Source organism: Strigops habroptila, chromosome 8 (genome assembly GCF_004027225.2).
Source record: "Strigops habroptila isolate Jane chromosome 8, bStrHab1.2.pri, whole genome shotgun sequence".
Lineage (NCBI taxonomy): Eukaryota > Metazoa > Chordata > Aves > Psittaciformes > Psittacidae > Strigops > Strigops habroptila.
The window spans coordinates 22,070,832-22,092,734 of NC_044284.2; the positions used below are offsets into that span (position 1 = coordinate 22,070,832).

At 39.2% G+C, this 21,903-nt stretch overlaps 1 protein-coding gene across 1 annotated transcript in view; it reads right to left on the reverse strand.

Moving 5' to 3' along the window:
- The window catches only part of PLOD2 (procollagen-lysine,2-oxoglutarate 5-dioxygenase 2), a 59,566-nt gene that overhangs the window by 18,987 nt on the left and 18,676 nt on the right, over positions 1-21,903 (reverse strand). The window contains 11 exon segments of the mRNA XM_030494975.1: positions 806-890; positions 893-926; positions 1,688-1,813; positions 8,878-8,963; positions 8,966-8,978; positions 12,260-12,274; positions 12,276-12,332; positions 12,334-12,359; positions 13,167-13,230; positions 15,226-15,338; positions 16,683-16,846. Coding sequence (XP_030350835.1) covers positions 806-890; positions 893-926; positions 1,688-1,813; positions 8,878-8,963; positions 8,966-8,978; positions 12,260-12,274; positions 12,276-12,332; positions 12,334-12,359; positions 13,167-13,230; positions 15,226-15,338; positions 16,683-16,846 — 783 coding nt within the window.

Genomic DNA, 21,903 nt, shown 5'->3' on the forward strand with positions numbered 1-21,903 from the left:
TATTCCTGTCTCCTGAGCTGCAGAAAGAAATACAATTCTCTCACCTGTACACTCAGGTCCAGCTTTAACCATGTTTTTACTTAAATGTAGTATCATTAAAAAAAAACCAAAAAAACACCAAAAACACAAACAAAAAAACAAAGGAGGGACTAGGACAACAATTGTGCAATTGTTAAACGCATGTTCGATGCAAGAGGTACTTCTGTGAAATCAGTCCGGGAGATAAGTTAACTTGAAAAGGTTTTGAATAAAAAAAAAAATACAACCCGACCCAATACTTTTTTCAGAAGATATACTGCAATTAGAATTTCTATTTACATTTGCACCTGCTTACACATTATTTTTTAAATTACTGCTACAATTTTCTGCACAAACCTTTTATTAAAGTTCGTTGTATTGTACCATCTATTTAATTTCAACAGCATTCTTAAAAAAACCTTGAGTTTACGCTCATATTTAATAAATATCCATGTTTAACTGTAATGTAAAAATAGCCTGACACACCTTATTTCTTTGTAGTCTACTATTGTCTATGCCTTCATTAAAAGACAAATGACAGACTACTGAAGTAGTCCAAACCAGAGAAATGTCTTCACAATGGCCAACAGCTTTTTATGTTAGACAGAAACTATAAAATACTCAACAGTTCCTATCTTCTACCTAGATCTTGTTCTACCACAAAAGCTCCCACTTTTGTATCTTAAGATGTAAAGTTGTTAGTGCTTAAGAGGCAACTAATACATATAAGAAATGAAAAAATGTTAATGTATCCATCATTATAACAGATGTATTAATTAGTATTTACATTCCCATGTTCCGCGCTTCTGCTTGACTCAGATTTTCTTCAGGTCCAACAATTTTTATATTTTTGATGATGTTCTTGGCTTTTCCCAGAATTTCTTGATGTGCTTTTCATGGTAAACCTCCTGTAATCATGTTAACATTGTTTATAGTGAAAAGTACAAGCTGCTGTGAAATCATCAACACAGTGTCCAAGAGCACATTGTATTCTATCCTAAACAACAGATGGCAAATAGTATTTGAAGATATTCCAATATATGTCATTGAAATGAAGCTCGTGTCCAAAATTTAGCAAAGAACCTAACACATCAGCAATGTAAATCAAAGCTGTACTTCCAGACCAATGATCCGAGATTCACAGGCTGTTTATGCAATATTTTTTCAAGATACTTATTTTACAATCTTTAAAACTTGTCCTACAACCTCAGTGGCACACAGGTTTTTATGCCACTCTAGAATGCACGGGGGTATCAACAAGCAAATCCAATGTCAATTACTGAATAACAGTTATTAGTAACATGCCATATAACTTTTGGTCAGTCCTGAAGTGGTCAGGGCAGTTGATGTAGATGACCTTTGTAGGCCCCTTCAATTGGAACTATTCTATCTTACCCTACCCTACTGTTTTGTGTCAATTAGTACTTCTCCCAGAAGCAGAACACTTTAAAATACAATCTTTTTCATTAGTAAAAGAGAAAGAATCTATGCAGTTTCTTTAAATAGATTTCAGCAAGCACTGACAGAATTTGTGTAATTTTTCCACTTCTGCATAATAAATTCTGAAAGATTCTCTTTTCCTATGCAGTTTTATATTTCTTCACACCACTTTCATTCATACCATAATTTCCAAAAATTGAAGCTTTCATAATGGTAACATCATACTTACATTATTATGAACGAAGATACTGAGCACCTCCTTTGGGTAATCCAAAGTCAACAGTCTGTCTAAAAATTTAGGTAGAAAAGGAGTGGGTTGTTCAATGAAAACACCAATTTTTACTCTTGGATAGTCCTAAAAAAAAAAATAAAAAAAAATATATATATATATATATATATTATTTTGACACAACCAATAAGACTTGTCTCCTTTCTACGATTAGTCATCTTAAAAAGTAATTAATGTCATGTTGTAGTAACTTAGGCCACACAGCTTTCAAATAATTAAAACCAACTAGCTCAAAAATGCTATGCCTTTTATTTAATTTTACTGACTTCAGTAAATAAGCAAAGTTAATTGATTTATTACTGCTAGAAAACTTTGAATTCCAGTAACAGAAACTAGAAGTAGAAAATAATGTATCATGTTTTTAAAAATTCTTACATTGAAAAATAATAAAATGGCAAAAAAGAAGTACTTAAGTAATATGCCTAGAACTGCACGGCAAATTAATTTTTTGAAAGTATTCCTACATTTCTTGTAAACGTAACATACATACCTAAGACCAGATTTTTTAAAAGTAGTTTGAGGATAAATACAACAAAATACTTTGTTATTCAACCTGGAGAAGAGAAGGCTTCAGGGAGACTCCACAGCAGTCTTTTGGCACCTAAAGGGGGCCTATAAGATAGCTGGAGAAGGAATTTTTATGAAGACATGTAGGGATAGGACAAGGGGAAATGGCTTTAAACTGCAAGAAGCTAGATTTAGATTAGATATAAGGAAGAAGTTCCTTACTGCGAGGGTGGTGAGACACTGGCACAGGTTGCCCAGAGAAGCTGTGGCTGCCCCATCCCTGGCAGTGTTCAAGGCCAGGTTGGACAGGGCTTTGAGCAACCTGGTCTTGTGGGAGGTGTCCCTGTCCATGGTAGGGAAGTCGCAACTAGATAGTCTGTAAGATCCCTTCCAACCTTCTATGATGCATCTGTACTTTAAGCCAAAGACCGTGATACCTTTCCATACACTTACATTCATTATTTCCCCCTAACCTTTGATGAATTAACTAGAGCTTCTTTCTTTGCATCCAAGGATACAGAAGTTTTATCCACTTATTTTAAGGTGAATTCACATGTTTTGAACAGTGGTATTATTCATGGTTTGTATGTGCTTGATATAGAGATCATGACCACAAACAACCTAGACAGCACTTCTGTTTATTCTTAACAGTATTACATTATGCCAAAGAAATTTAACCTTCGAAGGCTTCACTCCTACACAAAATGCACTGAGTAAACAAAAGATTTTTCCACTTCTAAAACATTTAGTATAAACATCTAATCCACTACAAAGCTCAGAGAGAAATATGAGTATAAAAGGCTGCAAGTTAGCTTTCCTTAAGCAAGCCAACACCCACTTGAAAAGTGTCTGGATAAACCATCAGTGTTGTTGAGATTTTACAGTGTCACTGCCTACATCGGAATCCAGAAACATACTGGCAAGTGCACCAGATCAGAAACATTAGGCACCAGTGTTTACTCTGACTACCTCCTATTCACAACTTCATCTGTGAACCTAATACGCACTCATGCAGACAGCCCAATAACTTCAAAATAGCTGACAAAGACAAGCACACTGATGTGCTTGAAAAAAGAGCAACTGTGGTATTCTCTGGCAACCACCCATTGAGGCCAGTGTCATGGTAACTGGTACCACTGATTTGGGCAATGAGAAAAGCAGCGCATGCTATCGGGCTTACTAAGCTGAACATGCATATGTGCTACCAATACTAAAACTGCAATAATTTATTTTGCATATTTCTCTAATTCTAAGCCATCTTCCCCTTATTCTCACGGACCATGAGAAGCAGGTTCAGGCTGGATCTGCAAAGGTTATAGGGACAATAAGGGATTAGTATCACTCCTTCAGTACACCAAAGTGTGAATCACTTGGCTCTGCACTAAAAAACGCAGAGGTGTGAGAGATGCAAAAAATTAAGAGTAAAAATTCCTCTAAACTGCACCTCCTCAAAGCAGAAAGTTCTCTGCTGCCTCTCCATCTCTGCTTCATCCCTGCAGGGATACGCCTCTGATGCATCTCCCATTGCATTTCCTTGGAGCAGAGAGTTCATCAAAACTAGACCCTGGTTCACCAGACTATAAAAAGTTGTCACTGCATAATCTGAAACTAGGTCACAACGAACAATTTTAAAAACCAGCATTCTGAGTATATGAAATTCAGAAGTTTTGGTTCTTCCCAAAACACTTTTGGGAAATACCCAGTCTGCACCGGGATGTTATTCTCTCCAACAGATTTTCTCATTTTCACTAAGCTCATACTTTTGCCTTTCAAAGTTTACTTTTTCACAAGCAGTAGTTAAACATATGACAATCTTTGGAAGAAATACAGGACAATGTCTCAGTACAACTACACAGAACAAAGTCCAGGAACTTTTGGCACAACAGTTGCCAGTGAAGCAAGATGAGCGAGGTCATCCTTCCAGCAACACCAGAAAGTCTCCACACCAGTAACAAGCATTAGGACTTAAGACATACCTCTAGAGAGATTAAGTCAAATTTAATTTAGGGTTTTTTAAAACAAACAAACAAACAAACAAACAACAGAAAAAAACCCCAAACAAAAACCACCCACAACCAAAAAAACACAAAACCACAAAAGAAACACCTTCAGTAATAAAATTTACACTTATTGAGTCACTGTGCATTCTTCAACTTATTTTCCATTACCCTGGTTTGACCTGGACAGGTAGCTAACTTGGGGGTGGCACAGGCTGCAGACATTAGCAGAAGACAAACAGTTACCAAGCATTTCCACACCTCAGCTGTGTCCTGCTTCTGTGGACAGGACAAGGACTGAGCAAGAGACTGCGTACATGGCACTCTGTTCCTTCACAGGTAATCCCAAAGCTTAGCTCTTCACAGGCTATGCTCTCAGCGTCTCGCACTGACCCTGGTTGTACGTTGGGCTCTTCTGCTTATCCATCGCAGACGAACCTACATAACCCATGGCAATGGTTCCACCCATCTCTGCCCTGCATGCACCTACCCCGACCTTCACAGAAGAAAGGATATCCCTCTGCCCATGATGCAAAGCAGTATTATTTTAGCTCCATGTTCTACAGCAGAGCTTATCTGGTTTGTACTGCTCAAATCAAGGTCTGTAGGTAAGCCCCAGCCCAAAACATTGACTCTGCAACACCTAAGATAAAGAAAAGGACCAATTTATAACAGAATTCAACAAAAGGGAGTCAAAGTCAAAAAAATAGGTATCAACAAATTCAATTCTCTACTTGCTTATGAAAAGAATAAGCAAAACCCTAAGAAGATACAGAATCATAAAATCATTAGTTAGGGTTGGAAGGACCTTCAGATCATCTAGTTCCAACCCCTCTGCATGAGCAAGAACACCACCCACTAGACCATGTCACCCAAGGCTCTGTCCAACCTGGCCTTGAACACTGCCAGGGATGGAGCATTCACCAACTTCCTTGGGCAACCTGTTCCAGTGCCTCACCACCCTCACAATAAAAGAACTTCGTCCTTGTATCTAAACTAACTTCCCCTATTTAAGTTTAAACCCATTACCCCTTGTCCTATCACTACAGTCGGCTAATGAGAGTTCCTCTCCAGCATCCTTGTAGGGCTCCCTTCAGATACTGGAAGGCTGCTATGAGGTCTCCACGCAGCCTTCTTCCTTCTCCAGGATGAACAGCCCCAACTTTCTCAGCCTGTCTTCATACGGGGAGGTGCTCCAGCCCCCTTAACACCGTCGTGGCCCTCCTCTGGACTTGCTCCAACAGCTCCATGTCCTTCTTATGTTGAGACACCAGAACCATACACAGTACTCCAAGTGGGGTCTCATGAGAGCAGAGCAGAGGGGCAGGATCACCTCCTTCGACCTGCCAGTCACGCTTTTGATGCAGCCCAGGATACAGCCAGTTTCTGGGCTGCAAGCACACACTGAAGCCAGCTCATGTTAGTTTGCTCATCAACCAACACCCCAAGTCCTTCTCCGGCAGGGCTCTGAATCTCTTCTCCGCCCAACCTGTAACTGTGCCTGGGATTGCCCTGACCCAAGTGTAGGACCTTGCACTTGGCTGGTTGAACTTCATGAGGTTGGCATTGCCCCACCTCTCAAGCGTGTCAAGGTCCCTCTGGATGGCATCCCTTCCCTCCAGCGTATCAACTGAACCACAGAGCTTGGTGTTGCCGGCAAACTTGCTGAGGGCGCACTCAAATCCCACTGTCCATGTTGCTGACAAAGATGTTGGACAAGATCAGTCCCACACCGACCCCTGAGGGACACAACTCATTACTGGTGTCCAATTGGACATTGAGCCATTGACCACAACTCTTTGCATGAGGCCAATCCAGCCAATTCTTTATCCACCAAGTAGTCCATCCATCAAATTGATGTGTCTCCAGTTTAGAGACAAGGATGTCGTGCGGGACAGTGTCAAACGCTTTGCACAAGTTGAGGTAGATGACGTCAACTGCTCAGCTGCTGTCCATCAGTTCTGTAGCCTCATCATAGGTGGCCACCAAATTGGTCAGACAGGATTTCCCCTTAGTGAGCCATGTTGGCTGTCACCAACCACCTTGTTGTTTTCATGTGCCTCAGCATGCTTTCCAAGAGAATCTGCTCCAAGATTTTGCCAGGAACAGAGGTGAGGCTGACTGGCCTGTAGTTCCCTGGGTCTTCCATTTTCCCCTTCTTGAAAATAGGGGTTATATTTCCCTTTTTCCAGTCATTGGAAACTTCACCTGACCGCCATGATTTTCAAATATGACAGGTGCCTCCTGTGCCTTTCTAAGTAGAGTCACGTACTATGACCAGACACTTCTTCCTGGAGGCACTAGCAGTGATCCTCTTTACTGGTGCACCAGCTGGTTGTTTCATTTGGTGCTGTGGGCGTTTCCTCACCAGCCCCCCGGCAGAACAGAAAAGCAGTTCTGGGTGGGAACGTTGGATTTTGGAGGAAGCCCCTTGCTTTAATTGTCCTCTTCCTCCTTTTTTTGTGGTTTTTTTGTCACTAGCTCCCAGCTTCCTGCATTAACACCCTCCTTCTTTCCTGTATGTGCTATGGTGCACGCCTGTGGTCCCTGCACGGTTTGGGCCTGGAGCAAGCAGTCCAGCTCCCTCTCAGCTTCCCTGACAGCTTTCAGCTACTGACAGTGTCCCGCAGCGCAGCCCCTGCTGCAGGGGGACCTCCATCACGCGCACCAAGCGCACCCCTGCCCATTGTGCACCTTTGCCTCAGCAGACCAGTCGAGGCCCTTCCTACACCGCGAGCTCCGCGCGGCAGCCTCCCCTCCCATCGGCTCTGTCGGTGCCGCCGCTGCCACCGCCGGGGCAGCCGGAGCGAGCTCCCGGGCGGGCCCTGCCCTGAGCCGAGCGCTCCCCCTGCCGGCGCCACCTGCCGCGCCCCGCGCTGCTCCCCGCGCTGCCCGGGGCGGGTTCTCCCCGCTCGGGCGGTGCCTCCCTCCCGGCACCCGCCCCGGTGAGTCCCTGCGCGCTGGCAGCGGAGCTGCGGCTCCTGGGGCAAGGCCGGGCGAGGTCTCGAGGCTCCCTCAGAGGCTCTCGCCGCTCAGAGCTGAGGCTCCGGGGCGCGGGGTTTTCCTTCTCGCCCCGGGTTGAAGGCTTCTCTCTGGAGATGCTCACCTCGGCAAATGAGGTGTATCAATGCAGAAAGTTAAATAAAACAGTATGGGAATAATTATTAGAGACACAGTGTTAGTATTGCTCTTTTCACTGTAAGATTTCTTGTTAAGCAAGAACTATCCAGGCCTGAACAGAAACCACGTTCAGAAAATTTAAAATACTGCTTGTAGTTTAAAAATGCCTGAAGTAACACTTCCACTGAGGCCAAGGAAAAGTCTCGTATTTCTTGATGGCAGAGGGAGTGAGGCATGAAGTCCAAAGAATGAATTATAGTAAGGAACACACATTCCAAGTAGAATACATAAACTATAGGAAGCTATCCAGTAAATCACTGCAAGTTACTCCCCATTACTAGCTTTAGTATTTTAACTGCTCCCCAATTCATGTTTTAATTACCAAGCACCATTAGGAAAAACTTAGCCTTGTTTTCCTGAGGTAAACTTCATGCTGGGAGTGCAAACATTACTTCAGTACACCACCATATGAATATTGTATCTTCAAAGCAAAATTAAAAAACAGTAAGCTGAAGGTTATTACAATTCCAGCAATAACTTTTTAAATTTATGTTCTAGTCCGTAAGCTACTTATTGTCCAGAAATTCTTTCACTTTGTCCTTTCATTACAAAAAGGACAAAAAACTACTACTTCTTTCATGCTATCCTCAACTCTACCTTTTAAGACCCGTTTTCATTCAAATCTTCGATACAAGAACAGAAACGAAACAGCTGCTATAAACAGCCTACTAAGAATAATCAGAGTATTCTTTTAAGTACAAGCCTTACATTTCATACAATGGTTATTTACTCTGCCTAATATTTACTGAGTACAAGCTGAAATACTCATAAAGACATTGAAGACATCATGCTTAGAGCCAAAGAGCCAAAGTAAGTTCCCAAATATACACATACGATATGTACGTCTATGTTTGTCCTATAAGAATTCTGGAGGCTGAACTATCTGATCTCAATTGCATCAGATTTTTTTACAGAAACACATTTGTATATACAATACAGACATCTGTATCATTCCTTATGAAGAAAGTAGATCTTTTAGAAAATAAGTAACTTTTAGCCATGCTACAATTAACTTCTACTTGTAACAGAAGTTGTTAAACTGATGTATATCAAGTTTTTTTGTAAGTCTACAGTTTAAAAATCTGGATACGTAAAAAGTTTTCCTACCTTCCCAAAAATTCCAAGTACTTAAATCTTGCATGATTCAAAAACTAATCATTTACCCCCCAGTGAACAGAGGTAAGGATCTGGAGGCTTTTGGATGGGACCATCTTCAGTTATACTGGGGGAAAACCCATCTCAAAATGCATGCATAAAATCATTTCTGAAAGTACTGGTATTTCCAGTACATTAAAATTCGATCTTTATAGTTTCATATACCAGTAAAAATATCCTGATGACACTGCAAAACATAATACTGTATACTGAAGCCACTTTGCCTCGGAAATCACTATACACCTATCAACTGCAGTCAAAGGGTTTTGTTCTAGTTGAAATTATGCTTACCGTTACTGTTGACAGGTCTAGTAAGTCTAAGTCACAAATACTGCAACCAGTTTCCCGCGTCCAAGCGTTAGGAATATAGTTTCCAAATAATTCAAGTGAATCTGGTAAATAAATGAACAATTCAGATCAATTAAAGGTGCATGCAAATGGTGATTTGTACCTTTTTAAAGAGTTCAGGGTTACTCATTGAATCTGCTATACATAAAAGCAATTGATTGTTTTGGCTTATGAAATTTAAGGTTAAAAAACAAAAAAACAAACAACCGTAAAAAAAACCAACAACAAGCAAGCATACAAAAACAGCTGGTAGAAGGTTTTTCTTCTTTTATTTACAAAACAAAGACTATATTCTCCTAGCATCTAAATTTATTGCTTCGGTTAAACCAGACATTTGTTGCAAGTATAACAACTACTAACTAAAATGCTTGTATGACTTCCAAGACACAGGACTACAGATCATTCAGCTCTCAAAAGCCACTAGGCATAATTTCAAGGAGAAATTCTTTTCCCAAAGCTGAAAATCATCAACACTTTACACAAAACACAGACATATGAAAAACACATAGAAAAATGTATAAGATAGATGCCCAGATGATGCATTTTTGACAAGCCATGCCAAGATTCAGAAGCCAGCCAGGGGGATACATTTTAAAGCAGCATCTAGCTTTTTCGCACATTTTGATTTGGCACTGCACAAAATATGTACTTTTTCTGTCGATGGGCTGCTTGGGCTGCCCTGTCCTCCTGGATTCCATAGGAAGTTTGTGCAGAACTTCACTCCTCTCTACTGCCATTTGCAATGGTTAAAGGATCTCTTATGCCAGGGAAAGGCTGTCTGAGGGAAGGCTGCTATTCATTCCTGCTCTACTGCCCTCAAAAAAATGAAAGGATAAAGTACTATTTTGCATAGAAAACACATTCCAGTCCAATACTCAATCTGCATTTTACCGTAGTTTGGGTGTTTGCTTACACATACTGAAAATCATTCTAGACAGATTATAAATAGAATTGCTTGAACTTAATTTCATAAACTACATAAAAATAAGTATTTTACCAAAAAGGCATTGCACTTCAGGAAAAATACTAAACATATTGCACGTTGGGATAGTTTAGTATCCATTTCAAAGAAATCTATCTGTCCAATGCTATTTACTAATTCTGCAAATTGAAGATATTAAATAGAAAACAAAAGGTTCTTATAAACAAAAAACTTACCACTTGGAGTTAATTCTGGGAATTACTTTCATGCTAGTTTATTTACCAACTAGTGAAACTTTTTCCAATCTTATTACACTATTTTCCTCCTAATTCTATGTTTAAAACAGAAGAATCTAATCATGATGACAAAGTGATATATAGCAAGAGTTCCCTCTTTGTTTTTAAAACATGAATATATGCAGAGATGGAGTTTTGTTTAATGTAGCATAACTCATGGACCAATATAAGGAGTTCCAACCTAAACTGCCTGCCCAGCTGTAAGATATAGTACCTTTCTTTTCACTGGCAAAGTGTCAGCAAAGCCAGTGATGATAGATAACTTAAGGATTTAATCGAGGCAAAAATAACTGTAGGAACATGGAAGAAATTGATCATATATTTCACCACTACTGAGTAGCTGTAAGCCAAACAGAAAATGGCATCATAACATTCTCTAATTCCAAAGATGAAATACAGTGCAAAAAACTACAAAGCAGCAGTCACTGGAATATTAATGAGTTTCAAACTTTATTTCATTCTCCTGGGAGGCATTTTCTGAAAATAAGGAGCTACAATACAGAACATGTATTCAGAAGAACTTAGGGAGTACCCATTCCCAATCCTTCAGCCAACAGAAGCTATTACAAATGATACACCTTTACGCTTCTTTGCCATATAATAACTGTGCCAGTTGCTCTGGACCACTGAATCCTTACACATGGACAGAATCTGCCAGAACAGCTACTTCACAGGGCAGATGGTGCTCTTACTGTAAAACCAAAGTTCATGAGTCGATGGGTGTATTACAAGCAGTGATCAATGACACTGAAGATGCAACCACAAAACCCAGCCATGGGTGTGTATATACATACACACACACACACTTTTTTTTTTTTTGCCTACATAAATTTTTTGAAATATATGTATACAAACACACACCACGGTCTGGTAGGATCAGATGTGTTACTGTTTCGTACTCCAGCTGTCACTCTTGGTTAGATTTTTCTCCCCCTAAAAACCTATCCTTCCAATTACTATTTAATAACTAGATAGACATTCTTCACTAGCTTCAAAAAAATGTTTTGTGACAGTGAACATGTTAACATAAGCTTACTCTTTCTAATATCCCATACTACAATGAATTTGGGAGCAGAATGAGTTGTTTCAGCATGATATCAGGTTGCAAGCACAACATCCTTGTCTCTAAACTGGAGAGAAAAGGATCTGACAGATATACCACTCACTGGATAAGGAATTGACTAGATGGTTGCACTCAAAGAGTTGTGGTTAATGGCCGTATGTCTGGGTGGAAACCAGTGATGAGTGGCATTCCTCAGGGGTCAGTATTTGGCACCAGCACAGTTCAACATCTTTGTCCACGACATGGACACTCAGCATATTTGCTGATGACACCAAGCTGTGTGATGCAGTCAACATGCTGGAGGGAGGGGATGCCATCCAAGGGACCTTGATATGCCTGAGAGATGGGCAAGGACAACCTCATGAAGTTCAATAAAGCCAAATGCAAGGTCCTGCGTGTGAGTTGGAGCAATCCCAAGCAAAAATACAGGCTGGATGGAGAATGCACTGAGAGCTGCCCTGAGGAGAAGGACTTGGGCTGTTGGTCCAATGAGAAGCTCAACATGACCTGGCAATGTGCACTTGCAGCGCAGAAAGCCAAACCATATGTTGGGGCTGCATCAAAAGAAGCATGACCAGCAGGTCAAGGTAAGTGATCTCCTCCTCTACTCCACTCTTGTGAGACCCCACCTGGACTCCTGCATTCAGCTCTGGTGCCCCAACGTAAGAGAGACCGGACTTGTTTGATCAAGTGCAGAGGAGGACCACAAAGATGATCAGAAAACAGGAGCATCTCTCCTATAGAGACAGGCTGAGAGAGGTGGGCTTGTTCAGCCTGGGGAAGAGAGAAGTCTCCAGGGAGACCTTAGAGCAGCCTTCCAGTACCTAAAAGGGACCTACAAGATGCAGAATGATACAGTGACAGGCAGAATAACATGATGGAGAAACCTATTAGAATGGGGGAGTTTAATCCTTGAAAATTCTTATTAACATTAATTGGAAATGGGGCAGTGGTGGTGTGCTATGATTTTTTCAGACTCTTCCATCATTATTCTTCTATTAAAGTTGCCATCTTTGCACAAAAGTAAAACAAACTGTCACTCACTTTAGTTGGACCATTTTCCATGAATAGTGATTGGTAATGTGTCGTACACTGAATTCCTTGCCCTTACTTTTCCCGTCTTCAAATTTCAAAAGGACTTCATCTGCAAATCATAGATCGTACAGTAATACAGTTTATAAATAAAGCTATAGTTTCAGAGTTCTTTAAGTTCTTGATGATACATATATACTTTGGTGGTGTTATCATTGTCAATGTTACTTATTTGGAAGCTTTTGTTCATTTTTTAACTAGATCTTTAATTCTAAGCTCTTTATGCCTAAATATGGTTACATAAAACTTCAAATTTGCTTATTAGCAGCCTTCAGTAGTTGTATAAAATCTGCTTTAAAAATAAAACTAATGTTGTGCAAATACTATTTATAGAGAAATCACAGTTGTTTCAGGTATGATCTGACTTTGATTTTTTTTTCCCCATATTTAGAGTTTAAATGTAAGAAAGGAAGTTTGCACAGATGCCATCTTTCAGTTTAAATTCATGACAGCTGCATAAAGGAAATCCTACATTATTCCACATTCCATGTCATTATGTATAATCATTTGCTTTAGAACACCTAAAATGCAGTTTTCATTACTAATCTTTACTCCCGTAATTAAGTTTGTGAAAGGCAAAAGGAAAAATTGTTCTTTAATTTTGTGTTTACTGCTAACTTCATTTATTGAAAACTTTTTTTTCTGTTTTTAAATCAAGTATTTTATCAGTGGGAGAAATTTCCCAAAGCTGGAACAATTAATTAATGTTAAACCCAAATGACCTGTAACTAATCTGACAACCAGGTTTACCCATCCAAATATTTCATTAAAACAAGCATATGCTTAGGGAATTATTGTTAAGCAAAGGAAGTGTTAATAACATTTAATACAACACACAACATGCAAATCATACACTTACCAATAGCTCCATTTAGGGTCTGGAAAATTGCACATTTGTGGTCCAAAGTAATGTTAAAACGTTCCTGAAATAAAAATACCAAAGTTATTGAAGCATTCTAAAAGCCAATGTTTTTTACAGTAATGTTACAGTTATATTGCAGTGGCAACAAGTAATCAGGCAAAACTACATATTCAGCTCTCAGATATAATTATTAATTTTATACTGTTAAGTTTTTCTATATTTCCGAGTTGTGCAGCTGTATAGCGATCAGTTTTATAAATGCAAAAAATTTACCTATACTTAAAGGATAGGGGTCATAACTCTCCAAAGAAACTACAATTTGGCAGTATAAGCCAAAGAAAATCTGTGTCTTATCCTAAAAAATAAATAAATTAGCAATTCTAGTCTTAGCCAAGCAACAAAACATACTATGTTTCACAGTCTCAAAAATACAAAAGCCAAATCTAACTATCATGTCAGAATAGAAAACACCAGTGGTTTCAGAACATGTTCCTAATATTGTATTATTAATCCTACCTAAATTCTTATTTAAAGTATCATGTTTTGAAGTTTTAACATGTTGATCAACAAGTATATAACCTTTAAAACACGCTTAAAAACCCTTATACATGTAACATATTCTGGTTTGGTCTTCCAAAATTTGTTACAGCATTGGACAATACATTACAGAGAACTGGTGCTAATGTATAGTGCAATATCCCAAGCTAAGCACCACGGAGGCATTTTGAATCACAGTGTAGTAGTGCACTGTGAAGAAGTGCACATTTTTTTGTCTAGGAAACAATCAATTTAGACAGCTAATTATATTACTTCTGACTTTGGTGCAGAGTCAGCTTTAATGTCTCTACACCCTGTCCTTTCAATTGCATACGTAGCATCTGACTCAACTTGCCTAAAATCAATTTAAACATTAAGGGCTGGAACAAATGTCCTATGAGAAGTGGCTAATGACTTTGGGTTTATCTGGTTTGAAGAAAAAGGGGCTGAGGGGTGACCTCACTGCACTCTACAACTTCCTGAGAAGGAGAAGTGGAGAGAGAGGTGCTGATCTCTTCTCCCTGGGATCCAGAGATAGGACAAATGGGAATAGTCCAGATCTGCATCAGGGGAGGTTTAGGCTGGACCTCAAGAGGCATTTCTTTACTGAGAAAAACAGTCAAACACTGGAACAGGCTTCCTAGAGAGATGGTCAACGCCCCAAGCATTGGGGTCAAGTTTTTAAGGGACAATGCCCTTCATAACATGCATTAACTTTTGGTCAGCCCCGTACTGGCCAGGCATTTGGACCAGATCATCATTGTAGGTCCTTTCCAACTGAAATGTTCTAAACATGCCTGATGTTTCAGGCATAACTTAGTGGAAAAACATATATGTAATTCAGAAACTTCACATCTGCCTTAAGCATACAAATGCTCGAAATCAACCCCAAATTCTGCAATATCAGCTTCTAAAGGTCTTTTTGCATCAATACATTGTTAACTTTCCTTTTTCCACCATTAGGGCCACAGCTCTGACATCTATCATGCTTTAACGCTCCTACTCAGCAGAGAACTTTGTTAAGCTAGGGGACAGAGAGGTCTTCACCAAAATTTATGATGCAGCTTTATTGAACGTATCTGCACAAAAAACTGAAAAGTCAGAGGCAGCTGCAGGCAGGAGCTGAAATGGCAGCAAGCCAAATATAAACCACTGAATCAGCAAGTAGTTCAGTGACACCCTGGAAGAACGCCACATTCTCTGGCTGTCAAAATGCCAAGTACATGGGACCCTCATTGAGATGAATGCGTCTGATCATGTACCTCAGAGCTATTATTTCTAACGACGAAGCACAACCTGCCTGGATCTGCAGACAGCCTGAATAATATATCAAGTCATGACCCTTTGGACGCCTGTTCATTACTCCAACAGGAGGAACCTCCTGAGGACAAACACAACTGTCAATATGGCACTCAGGAATAAAGAGACAGCATTCCTTTTATTTTTATCTCCTGATTTTTTATCAGGAGCAGCATGTTATTTCAAGCAGAAAGAAATGAGAAAGCCAGTTACTACCTACCCTTGCCAATGGGTCAACATAGATTTTAGTGTAAAACAGCTGGTCATCATCATTATCCTGCAGATTCCATTGCTGCACGATACGATTTATATATGGAGCATAACCAATAAATCCTGTAATATCACACACACACAAGTTATTTCCATAAAAAGCACTATTCTGCCAATGCTCTCCACCTGTCAGGAACTTCATTCTTATTGTTTGGTGCCAGCAAAGGAGAAGTATGAAATTCATACAACTTGGCTCAAAATCCAGCTTTCTTCCTGTCATATGTACCAGTTCTGTTTTAAAGAATTCATAATTAAGGGTTATTTTTATACAAATGCTATTTTAAGGGAAAAAGTAAGAAACAGAGATCTGTTTTGGATGGTCCTGAGAACACCAAAGCATTAGATTACACTACTATTATCCCCAAGACCCCATCTGTGGAAAAAAGTTTAATTTTCGTCAATCACTTCTTGCTGGCAGAGAAACCTGAATCTAATACTGCCAGAACTCCAAAGAGAATTCACCTCAAAACCAATATACATTATGTTAAGCCAAAAGAACAACAACAACAAAAAACAAACAAACAAAAAAAAACCAAAAAAAAAAATCACAAAACCCCCCACAAAACAACAACAACAACAAAAAAAAACACAACAAAACACAAAACAAAAAAACAAAGAAACAAAAAAAACCAAAACCCACACCAAACACAAAAAACCACCATGGCAGATACGTGACGTAAAGAAGAGAGGGAAACAAACAGGCACATTCCCAGATCTGCACCCTGCCCAGCACCATGTACTTAGGAAGTGACATATGCTGTGCTCTGCAGCAGTTAAACAGTATCAGTGTCAGTGCATGTATTAATCAACTGCAAAAATTATTACCAAAGCTCACATTTAAATTAAGGATTCCAGAATTAACGCATCATTGAGATTAACAGGAATAACTCAAACTTCTCTTGGAATGAACTGCCTTAGCCATGCTGATGGGCCAGGCAGAGCTACCAGCGCATCTACACTGTATGCAGAGATCACCAGGAACAAGGTAGCCGAGGCAGGAAACTCTGATGCAGCTAAACTGTGCCTATAAATGCCATGTACTGCTTTGACTGCACTTGTACACTGCATTGTTTCTGCAGTAGATTCAATCAGTGGCAACTGGGTCATCCCTGCACAGCATTTCATTGCAAGACACAGTTGCTTGCTAGACCATCACTTTGTTTACCTGCTTTTTGCAAGTTATTGACAGCAAATACTATGTAAGTTTCAATGAAAACTGTTCTTGAGCACAGAAGAGGATCTATTTGACTGGGGAGGAAGACAGGAAAGAGGTGGACAGCAAATCTAGTCCTCGATTTTGCACTTGGAGAATTCAGGAACAGTTTCCCATACAAATTTGTAAAACAGGTGACAGAAACAAGTCATGTTCGAGTTCAAGAATTCATTAAATTAGAAAATTACACTTGCCTCCTGAGTTCAGGAATCGTTTTCCACTCCGGACAACAGGATACTTGTCAGCTAGCCTTTTATCCGGCCAAATTAGCCCATCTGCTGCAAACACCACTTTATGATTAGTTTCCTGAAATTTCTTTAGCAGTTCTTCAGGGCTCCCCGCAAAAATAACATCATAACTGAAAATAAAGAAAAGATACCCATTAGACTAGTTTAATTTTAATACTTCTGTGTTCAAAGTAACAAGTGGTTAGACTATTCATGTTTTTTAAAATCATACAGACAGTCTTCGATTCTGAAAAATTACATTAATCATGTTTTACCACCATGTAAAACTTCCACACCCTTTCTAGGAGAAAAAAATTCAATCAATACTATTTCCCCTTCTATTTACATTCCTTTTTTTTTTTTACTTTTAAACCTCATACATTTTAGACATTCTTTTTCCTTCAGATTTAGTCTACCTGAAATCAATTTTCACATTTCATGTATATCGAGGGGAAAAAAAAAATAAAATCTCCTTCGGAAAACTTTTTATGTGTTCAAGAACGACCACCAAAAATAAATTAAAAAAAAAAAAACTAAAAAAATCAAAACTCAGCAGATGAAATACAGTAGGACTGAAAGATTAATTTAGGTATCTCTCATTTAAAGGCTCTAGATGATCTTGTTCCAAAACACAACAGCACTTTCTTCTGAAAAGTCTTATCAAGAATGTACCTAGATATTTCTTAATAAAGTCCAGTTGCCCATAAAGTTAAACTGTGTTATATCTGACAATATATAGCCTTCTCCTTCAACCTCCTTAACATGCTGAAGTCTTCAGGAGGCTCTAAACTTCACATCTGTTTATGAAAAACTCCACCTGCCTTTATGTGTTCATCAGATTTGACTCCCACCTCCTATTGAGGACAAAGACCTAAAGTTGAAGGGCTCATCTATAAAAACAGCAGTTACCCATAGCCAAAGGTCAACATCACCCCAAAACAGAAACAAACATGCATGGGTTTGGCAAAGGTCATGTAAGAATGTAGTATCACAAGTCCTGTGGTTTCTTGTTGAAACATCTAAATCAATGGGTCTTGAGGGATCGAGGAGTGGAAAGATGACACAAAACCTCAAAATATGTATAAATTATTAAATTATTCAGAACAGAAGGTTCATTTGTTTGTGCTTAAGATCTACCTATACAAGCATTAATGTGAAAACCACTTCAAGGTTCATTTTACACAACATGAAACCATAACAAGTAATATTTGGAATTATGTCCCAGATTAGACTCTGGCTGAGGAAGCAGCATATTTGGATTGAATGGCAGCATCTCAGCCCCACAGTTTTCTCATCCGAATGCAGGTATATTCATTTTATTCCGTACATCTACCTTAGTAACTGAAAATCATTAGCCCTGATATAGGGCAAAGGAATAGTACAGCAACCAATAATCAAACGATCTAACCTTGATCAAGATTTTGTCCTTGCAAAGTCTTTCAGCTGGGCTAAGGAAGACAACAGTTCCTCTATTTGCAGTATACAGAACTTTCTGCACTGTGATTTATTAGCCAGCAATAGTGCCAACAGACCAACTATTAATGACTTCTGGTACTTCTTTATTACAGTTTTGAAATTATTTAAAATGTCTTTTCTTCAAAGGGAATTTCATGCAATTGGTCTAAGAGTAGCGAACAACACCTGACTTACAAATGCAAAAGAGCGTATTTCCTCTGCAGATGAAAGAATGAATCCTGGAAAGGAAGTGTGTTATGTAGTCTATATAAAGTAAGTGGGTTTCTGAAAACTGTTTTCTTTTTCTGTAACTTCGGCAGAAGAATGTATAAAAAAAATATTGTACATTTTGGAGCTTCCCCAGTTTTGCAAAAACTGCCTGCTTCTGCCCAAGTATACAGGAACACACTTCCCTCCCTTTTTCCATTCAATTGGTGTAACCTGATTCAAAGCCAGAATGAGCCTGAAGAACAAGCAAGAAACAGGAGACAAGTCAAAGATAGACAAAACCAGAAATTTGTCTGAGGCTTTAACTTAACAGCTTATGGCAGGCTGTGCTTCTCCTCTTTGATCAGGTTAGTGCTGCTGCTGCAATGACTTACAGCTGGAATATTGCTTCCAAGGACTGTCATTCTGTAAAAGAAAGCCAAAGTTGAGCAAAATGCCGGGCTAGCCACAGGCTCTGCTTGTGAAAGGGATACGCTACTTAATACAGCACAGTCTATAATAGAAAGCACAGTACAGAGCTGCTAAACTGCATTACCGATTATAGTAAACTTTACACACTAATGGATATTATGTAGGAGTATGAATCCAGCATGGACTCAGGTCTACACCATTAAATCCATCACAAAATGGGTCCCTTTTGTGTCAACTATCCTTGACAGTTTATACTGTTACCATGAGTGATCCACATAGAATCATAGAATCACCTAGGTTGAAAAAGACCTTTGAGATCATCAAGTCTAACTGTTACCTCAGGACTGCCAAGTCCACCACTAAACCATGTCATTAAGGGCCTTGCCTACACAGGTTTTGAACACTTCCAGGGACAGTGATTCCACCACTTTCCTGGGCAGCCTGTTCCAATGCCTGACTAATCCAGGTAATTTAATTCACACAATCTTAAAATGTAAATATTTTAGGTATACTCAAAGGGAAAAGACTATACTAGATAAGAAACACAAGATGATGAACTTGCTACAGATCAGTTCATTTCAACATGACTTACTTTAAACAGGGCTTCAAAATTTGACAGGGAAGAAAAAAATGTGGATATATCCAGGAAAATGCAGGCTGCCTTGGCAAGCTGGAAAGGCTCATACAATCTTTTATTTCGTCTTCATAAATCTTTCTGATTAAGTAGAAAGCAAGAAGAAGAAAGGGGGAAAGAAAAAACAAAAAAAAACCAAAAAAAAAACCCAACAAAAAAAAAAAAAAAACCCAACCAAAAAAAAAAAACCACACAAAAAAAGAACCCCCCCCCATTCCCCCCCCAAAAAAAAAAAACCAACCAAAAAACACCAAAGTTTCCACAACTCCAATCCCACTTCCTGAAGCTCCCAGATGGCAGATGTTTGGGGCTGGAATCCACCCATCCCTCCTCCTCTTGCAGCAGCAAAGCATCCCAGCTACACACCCAATAACACAAGGAAATGTCAAAGATGGCTTAGGTCCTCTGGAATTGTGAATGCAGTTTTTGCATCCACAACTTTTATAACAAGGACTTCTTATTACTGGGGCTGAAGGTTAAGAGCTCAAAATATAAGCGAGAGAGGGCTTACTAGTAACCAGCAATTCAGGTCCTATATCTCATCTTATCTAACTGGACTATTCAGCCACATAGCCATTCTGTCGTCTATACTGTACCCCCACTGGTATGACACCTTAACCATTTTGAGATATGTATAAAATGTAATTATCCCTTACTTTCTGAAAGATATTTAAGGGGAAAAAAAAGAAAGAAAAAAAAAAGGTCATAACAAAACAGAGGCTTCAAAAATCTTCCACAACACAAATAGATGGCTGTGGGAGTTCTGGATGAACAGTCAAAGCACCAGCCATTTTATCCAGTCTACACTGGCCATTCGCCAGTTCAATCTGAAATAGTCCAAAGTAAACCAGTAGTTAGCTCTTGCAAAAACAAGACTAATTTAAATACCGTTCCATCTGCAGGCAAAGCATTTTGCTATCTGCACCTAGACACAAGCTATCCACAGAAGTTGTGCAAACTTCTTCCAGAATTGTGAGCCATGTAAAAAACTGCTAAAAAAAAAAAAAAGCAAGAACCCAAGTTTAAGTAAACAGTTCACTAGAAATTACTTGCCTAGTTACAGTAAGTAAACCAGACATTTCCTTTCCCTGCCCCCAAGATTAATATTCCAAATGCTTCACCATGAATATAACAAAAAACACTTGAAAAATAAAGGACGTTCGCTATATTTGTCTTTTCCAAAGCTACAAATACATTGATCAACATTTAAAAATTGCAAACCAGGATTCCTAGAAATTAAAGAGCTCATTAGAATTAAAATATAATGCTAGAATCAGCAAACTTTTTTTTTTTTTCCTATCTGGAATCAGTTCCACCAACTTTAAATCAATATATACTTGGGATTATAGACCTCAAGAACTTGGGAGGCCTTAAATCCTGTGATTTTTCATAACAAAATAATTATGGCATCTGCACTTCAACACACATGGTCCTCTACTCTCTCATCCATGCCAGCAGACAGCCTGCCTCTCAAGAGAATAAATTGTGTTGGAGAAGAATTTGAGCTATACCCAAATCTGATAAAAAAACTTGCACATTTTACCATATAGGAAGAAAACACTGATGAATCAGGATATTAAATTCAAAACCAAAGACATTCTATGTAAGTAGCAAATATCTGATTCATCTGAGCATTTAGTAAAGAACAAAATTATCTCCCAAATTAATTTTAAAAGTGTCAGTTATTGCATGACCAGTTAGACAACACTGTGAACAAACATGTAATATTTACTTTTAGAAAGATACTTTTTCCACTTACCAATTGGGGGGTGGAGGGAAGGGGAAGCAGAGGGAAGCAATGGAAAAAGTAGGATTTCAACACGTCTGAGCTCCCTGTTCTCTGTGACAGGAAGAAACCTATCTGGCCTCCAGTGAGGATGTTCAAGCATAGCTGTTCTATGAGCTATAATCTGGCATCTGCAGCAGCACTGTCTCCCCATCCTTCCATCACACAGGCAGCGGGGTATATCTGGCACCAAGCCTCTTGTTTCTGTCCTCTAACATGTAAAAGAAGCTCTCCTGTTAAATGCTTTCCTCAGAGGCCCATTTTCGAGCTTTCTCCATATCACTGTTACTTCATGGAACAAGATCATGCTCTGGTCCCTACTGGCCACTTTATTTCTAGATCTGCTTTTGCTCTCCTCCTCCATTCCACACTCCTAGCCTGTAGCCACGTCCTGCTCTCACTGCAGCAGAGAGGACGAAGGCTTGCCTAAAAGCCTGTCAGCTCCTAAAAACTATTCTTCCAGCCCCTTGAGGCAGCAGAACTATGAACAACTCTTACATCTGTAAATCTGTTTAAAAAGTAATGATTGCTCTTTGAGCAGTCTACTATTTTTATGAATGGAGAAAAATGGAAGCAAACTGTCTCAAACAAACAGCAAGGGGGAAAACCAGCATGCAACTTTCAGCGTGTCAGGCAGCTACTTTTGCATGCCTACCCAGACTAAAATGTAAAGA